Raw genomic sequence first — 7,126 nt, 5'->3', positions numbered from 1 at the left:
AATAAGTAGGACAGAGATAAGGCTCACTCCACAGGCAGAGCAGCCCCATGCCCCCGCCTGCCACCCCCAATTAGAGTTTAGTTGAGCCAAACTAGTGACATATGATGGGGAGCAAGATCTCAAATGTTCCCACAATTTATTCTATTTTAATTTTCAAGATAAGGCAGGCAAACATGTTGAGTGATTTGCTGCTGCTGATCAATATTAAGGAAGAGGATTAGAGAGAATAGTCTTTGCACTTTTAATAAGCTAGAAATATCCTAATAAAGTACCCCAAATAACATTTATTATATCAAGTGTTCTTTATTTTAGCTTATACACCCACATTTAAATTTTAACCTCTACCATGAAATCAAGTTAGTTTTCCTATATGCTTAGCAGAGACCATTAAGAGACACATTATTAAGACAGTAAAAACTGGATTAAGAGAGGGAATTTTCAGTGGAATGTTCATAAGTAGACTCATTACGTCACCTGGGCCAAGACTTGTCATTTAGATCAATATATTTCCTCTTATCCATCAGAGAAGCCCAGAAAGTAACTATATACCCCAGACTACTTTTCTTTTTTCTTTTTTTTAATCTTTAAATTCTTTATTAGTTAAGGAATTACAAATGTGTCCTCATTCCCCCCCAATTAACCCCCATCCTCCCACCTCCACCCCTCATCCAGACTACTTTTCATCTAAGGAGACTGCCTACAGCTTTTGTTTCCCAAAATGTCTTGGATTCTATAAGATATGATCAGTTATTTCTAGGTATTCAATGGTCAAATACATTTGTGAAACACTGGACTAAATAAAAATTCAAATATTTTTTTCTAAAACAATAGGACTTCTCAGAGTATTTAATGTTCGTATTTTTTAAACAAAAATGATTTATTTTATTTTTCAAAGTTTACATTCAATATTGTTTTGTAGTAGTTTCAGGATCACAGTATACTGGTTAGACCCCTGGTCGGCAAACTGCGGCTCACGTGTGGCTCGTGAGCCGCAGTTTGACGACCACTGGGTTAGACAATCATACATTTTACAAAGTGTTTCCCCTGATATGTCCAGTACCTAACTGGCATCTACATAGTTATTGTAATATTAATAACTGTATTTCCTATGCAGCACTTTATATCCCCATGACAATTTTGTAACTACCAGTCTGTACTTCTCAATCCCTTCACTCCCTCGCCTCTGGCAACCATTATTCTGTTCTCTGTATGTATGAGTCTGTTTCTGTTTTGTTTCTTCACTTATATTGTTCTTTAGAGTCCACATGTAAGTGATACCATGTATTTGTCTTCTCTGACTGGCTCATTTCAGTTAGCATAATACCTTCTAGGTCAGGGGTGGGCAACCTTTTTGTGAGTGAGTGCCAAAACCAGCAAAATCTCTTGACTCAAAATTCTTCTGCTGCCAACCCTAATTTTTTGAGAACATGTTACGCTTACTTGATATCTCTTAAGGTATACGTATGTGAAGAACCTTGAAGAAATAATAAAATTCATTTGAGCAACAAAAACATAGTATATGATGATGAAAAATACATTTATTTTTTAATGTATACATGTACACTGATAGTCCGACAGAAAACTTTATGACTCCATTTGATATATCAGTGGGACTTTTGCTGCTGCATCACTGATGACAGAGATTTTACATCAGGTTATATTTCGTGCCCTTCAGAGATAGGCACGAGCTACTACTTTCATCTGTCAGGCTACTCCTATTATGAGACTTAGCAAAATTCATCACTGAGAACAAAGATTCACAAATATATGTGGATGAAAACATGGAGAGTAACGCTGTTGCAAAGTTTTTTAAAGAGAAAAAATTTTCTGGAATGGCATTCCAAGTCCGCAATAGTTTGTTTTCGACACTTCTCTCTGGTACTCCTGTCTCTAACCACTTTTTCTCAATGTTTTCCAAGTCAACTTTAAGATCATTAAATTTCTGCTTCCAAATTGAGCTACTCTGAAATTCAATCAACTGCATTTCAAAGTCAGCCATGTCTATCCATGAAAACATTTGTAAGTTTAGTTCCTCCAGTTTCATGCTGTCTGGAAACCTCATGAATTTTGCTGTCTCTTCCAGTTCTCTGAATTTCACAAATCTTGAGAAGAACTGCTCAATAGATGACTCGATGATTTGTAAAAACAGCTTTTGAAGGCTTTGACAGTCTGTTCTGTCATCTTTTGGGAGGTCTTTGATGTGCCTCTTGAGGTTTGGGAAATATCTAAATCTCTCGCCATCCACATCCCTCTTAAAGACTTCCAGTTTCTTTTCAAAAGCCTTTATGTAACCAAACATAACATCAAGTGTCTTGCTAGTTCCTTGTAATTTAACAGTTAAGTCATTCAAATGTTCACAAAAATTGTAAATGGAAGATTATGCGAGGGTTTCGCGTGCCAGCAAAAGTTACTGGCGTGCCAAGTTTGCATGCATGCCAGGGATTGCCCACCCCTGTTCTAGGTCCAACCATGCTATCACAAATGTTAAGATTTCCATTTACATATGTACCACAGTTACTTCATAGCTTGGCTATTGTAAATAATGCTGCAATGAACCTTAGGGTGCAAATATTCTTTCGAATTAGTGTTTTGGGTTTCTTCAGATATATACCTAGAAGTGAAATCGCTGGGTCACAAGGCTCACAGTATTTAATTTTCAAATGTGAGCTGAGGTGCTCTAAGAAAATACAGCATGTAATGTTTCCTAACATTTGTAGTTTAAGCCTGGAACCTTTCTTGATTTCAGTCTAGAAAAATCTCCACCCCATTTCTCGGAGAAGAATTTAAATTTCTCACATTCTCCGATAACACGATGTGTCTGGCACACAGTTAAGTACAACGGTCCATAAATGTTGGCTGAATCAATCTCAAAAGCGTTTGCCTGAAGACAGCCAGTCATAAAAATTTACTCAGAGTGACAACTTACATTCATAGCATCTTACCCTAGATTTTTGGTGATTTTGTTCAGCAGTTCTGGCTTCTGCTTTTTAACCATGTCAATGACAGCATTATACACATCACATATCTTCACACCTAATGACAAGACAGAAAGAGAACATTAAGTATCTTCCAGAAAATAAAACCCCCCACCATATTTAAAAATCAACTTTTCCTAAAGCAATGTTTCTCAAAGTGTGAAATACGGAATATAGTTTCTTTCAGGAATGGTAGGGCTTAGAAATTTGTATTTTTTAAAACAATCCATCCTGTCATTTTAAGTTACACTATTTGAGAATCACTGACCTGGGAGACTGCGGAACACCAGGTGGTCTCAGAGAAATAGCTTCTTAAGTGTTGATAAATGGCAATACACTAAATTATAAATTTTGAAAAACTGGGCTACAGAAGGAGTGAGTTACTGTTAGAAGGACTCTGGCCTTAATTTTTCAGGGTTTAGGATAGAAAAAGATATTTCAAACCAGAGTAGTCCAGATATGATAGCCTTAGAGGGATCTTTATCCTCATTAAACCACCTGTAACTATGATTTCCAATAGGATTTCTCAAAATTGACTTGAAATATCATGGGAAATGATGTCTGGAAGCTCTGGGCAACACAGATGGGCTTACAAAGTGGCTTAAAGGTGGTAAATATAAAGTCCCACTTAGCCATTTGGGGGTGACAGTCTTAAAAGAGGTTGTACCTTGCTTATTAGCAGGATTACTATTAGTTCTGCTCTTACACTAAGATTATTCTATCCATTCAATGTAGAATTAACATGACACATTCTGTTGGTAGAGATACTAGTTCTTTAACTTTCTAAGGTGCTTCTAATTTCATACACTAAAAGGATCATACACTATGATCAAGAGGGATTTAGACCAGGAATACACGGATGGTCCCACGCTCATAATTCAATCAACACGATACACCACATTAACAATACAAAGGTAAAAATCATGTAATTACCTCAATAGATGCAGAAAGAGCATTTGACAAAATTCAATGTCCATTAAAAAACTCAAGAAAGTGGGTATAGAAGGAATGTACCTCAACATAATAAAGGCAATATATGACAAACCCACACCTAACATCATACTTAATGGTTATTAACACTGAATTGCATACTTGAAAGTTGCTAAGAGAATAAATCTTAAAAGTTGTCACTCATCACAAGAAAAATAAATCTTTATGTATGCTGACAATCATAAACTAGATTTGCTATGGAGGGCATTTTGCAATATACTAGTATACAAATACTAAATCATTATGTTGTACACCTGAAACTAACATAATTTTGTGTCAATTATACCTCAATTAAAAAAAAAGAACTTTCTAAAATTCTAAAGAAGAGTATTAAGGCCATAATATTTCATGATTTGGACACAGTGGTGTATCCAATAGAGAGGTTTTTGTAAAAATCAATGTAAAACCACAATAACCACACATGCCTAAAAGTAGATTCAAGAACTAAAATGCTAGGATAATTAGAAGTTAGTAAAATCTAATTCTATTTTTAGTATGAGAGTCCCAGGGACATAAAATCACATAAACATTAATAACACTTTTGTTACTTGATTTCCAAACCTTCTTTTGTAAGGCACCTCACCGTGTCTTAATTCCTTTAGCAGCTCCTCTTGAAGCTGGAGCAAAAAGTTGTAATTTTCTTGAACTTCCTGAGAGGGGTCAACCATCAAAGTGCGAACAAGGTTGGAGCAGTAAGATTTGAAACGAATACCCATGGCGCAAGTGATGGCCCCAAAATGCATGTGATTCTTATCACTAGAAACCAAAGGAAGACAGCATTTCATTGATTACCCAAACTAGGAAAGGCCTTAGTATCTCTGACATATAACATCTGTAATCGTTAACTTTCACTGCTATAGCCCAAAGGTGAACCAGAAGAAGGACCTCAATTTTTTTTTAAATAAACCAGTTTATAGCCCTGACCGGTTTGGCTCAGTGGATAGAGCGTCGGCCTGCGGACTGAAAGGTCCCAGGTTCGATTCCGGTCAACGGCATGTACCTTGGTTGCGGGCACATCCCCAGTGGGAGGTGTGCAGGAGGCAGCTGATCGATGTTTCTCTCTCATCGATGTTTCTGACTCTCTATCCCTCTCTCTTCCTCCCTGTGAAAAATCAATAAAAAAAAAAAAAATACATTTAAATAAACCAGTTTATAAAAGACCTGGAGTAAAATTAGTGACCAAAACTTTGAGGATGAAAATTCAGTGAGAAGTTGAGTTGTTTCCTAATTATGCAAAGGATATACTACATTCTATTCTAACCAGAGGCCCGATGCACAAAATTCATGCAAGGGGCTCAGCCCTCACCGCCAAGGCAGCTTGCCTTGGCCCTCGCAGCCCTGGCTTTGTCCAGAAGGTCATCTGGCTGTCCGGTCTAATTAGCATATAACGCTTTTATTATTATAGTTTGATGGTAAGGAGTCACTTATCCACCGGTCCAGTATGAACTGCAGTATTCACTCTAAAATAATTCCTTCAGGTTTGACCAGGGGAAAAAAGCATTCTTTATAGTATTTTTTTAAATTAAAGAGGTTACATTATACAACACCTAATAAGATTTTTATGTTGTTGTTTTTTTTGGCGTGTGTGTGTGTGTGTGTGTCATGTTTTGCAATTTTGCCAGGCATTTTTAATCATTTGGAAAAATGCTTACAATCAAATGCTCAAGTAAGAAATGAGTAACTGTGAAATAAAAGAGAAATATGCAAGGAATAAGACAAGAAGACAATATAGAAGGCAGAGTAATAGTTATTCTATCTCCCACTTTTTTGAATTCCAGAATGAGTCAAAAGAAAAATAGGCTAAAGGTTGAAATGTTCTAGCTGTTTTATTTTGAAATTCTCAAACTTACCTCACCACACTGAACTTGAGATTATAGTTGCCACCACTCTGAATGATAGGAGGATAACACATTTCCACAGTGGAGGGGTCTGCCCCAGCTAGGTATTTTTTCTCTTCAATGGCCTTTTCCACAGATTCAGCCAGTTTGCTGTGTCGAACTTTCTATAAGTGTACCCAGAAATGAAACAATACTTACTAGAGGGTGGCAAAAAGGGGTGCTGCAATTTTGGATGTTATCAATGGAAGACAACATATATCGTGGTATCCCTTAGTATGCTATAAAAATCTTATGATTTATGCACCAGATAACATACTGGTATTTGTCCAAAGCAAATTTAGATAATAATATGTGGAAATCACAAGTATTAAAGAAATTCTCAAGTAAAATATTGGGTAAACATAGAAACTATAGTGCAGGCCTATAGTTATTTTGAAAGAGAGCTGGCACAATGATATACCACCAACTTAATTATCAAAGTCTTCATTTCAAAGGAAACTGAACAGACCAAAACACTGCATGGTAGGGTACTTCTGGTTTACTAAAACAGTAAAGACTTTCCCCTCTCCATTTACCTCATCTGCATCAACTATTTCCATGACTCTTTCTTTGAAGAATTTGTTGAAGACCTCAGAAGTGATGCTGGCCGCTTTCTTCATTAAATTGAGCTCCCCATCCTCCTTTACAGCAATGGTATAGGCCACAACTGCACTGATATCTATCTGTAGTCAAAGTGGTAAGAGTTTTTAACATGCAGATATAGAACTGCTAAATAAATTCCTCTCCCCTAATGTGAATATTGTAAGTGACAATATTAGGTTATTTAGCAAATGATTCATCAGTAGTTTCCAGAATATCTAAATATTCCTTTCTTGGATTGAATAAACATCTGAAGTAACTCTTTAACAGGTCATTGTGTACATTTAAGAGGCATTAAACTACCATTTTAAATGTAAATGCCCCTCTCCAGACATTTTTGTAAAGGTTGAAGAAAGATAGGCAAGAGATCAGGGGACAAAAAACCAAAATTTTTCTGGACAAGAGACTTACTCTAAACTAGTGACCCAGCGTGTGAAATTGCGCGAGACCCAGGACCCCCCGAGTCCCGCCAGCACCACAGGACTCCTCCAAGTCCCAGCATGCTGCGGGACCCAGAGTCAAGTCCCCCTCCACCGCACGCGCCTTGCCGTGCACGCAGCCTCCTGGCGACCGGTTTTTGGTCATTACGGCGTTACGACCACTAGGTTTTTATTATATAGAAGAGAGCTCAACTATCTCCTGAATGCCTCACACCTGAGTGAAAAGTAAAATGGCTTACTGGCT

General features: G+C 37.1%; 1 protein-coding gene across 1 annotated transcript in view; it reads right to left on the bottom strand.

Moving 5' to 3' along the window:
• The window catches only part of SUPT16H (SPT16 homolog, facilitates chromatin remodeling subunit), a 44,253-nt gene that overhangs the window by 20,951 nt on the left and 16,176 nt on the right, over positions 1 to 7,126 (bottom strand). The window contains exons 5-8 of the mRNA XM_006772360.2: positions 6,379 to 6,525; positions 5,816 to 5,967; positions 4,549 to 4,721; positions 2,943 to 3,033 (exon numbers count right to left, since the gene is read on the bottom strand). Of these exons, the coding sequence (XP_006772423.1) occupies positions 2,943 to 3,033; positions 4,549 to 4,721; positions 5,816 to 5,967; positions 6,379 to 6,525 (563 nt within the window). The remainder of the gene's footprint in view (positions 1 to 2,942; positions 3,034 to 4,548; positions 4,722 to 5,815; positions 5,968 to 6,378; positions 6,526 to 7,126) is intronic.

Source organism: Myotis davidii, unplaced genomic scaffold (assembly GCF_000327345.1).
Source record: "Myotis davidii unplaced genomic scaffold, ASM32734v1 scaffold666, whole genome shotgun sequence".
Taxonomy (NCBI): Eukaryota; Metazoa; Chordata; class Mammalia; order Chiroptera; family Vespertilionidae; genus Myotis; species Myotis davidii.
The sequence above is the reverse complement of the archived record's forward strand: the minus strand, read 5'-3'. Positions and strand labels throughout refer to the sequence as shown.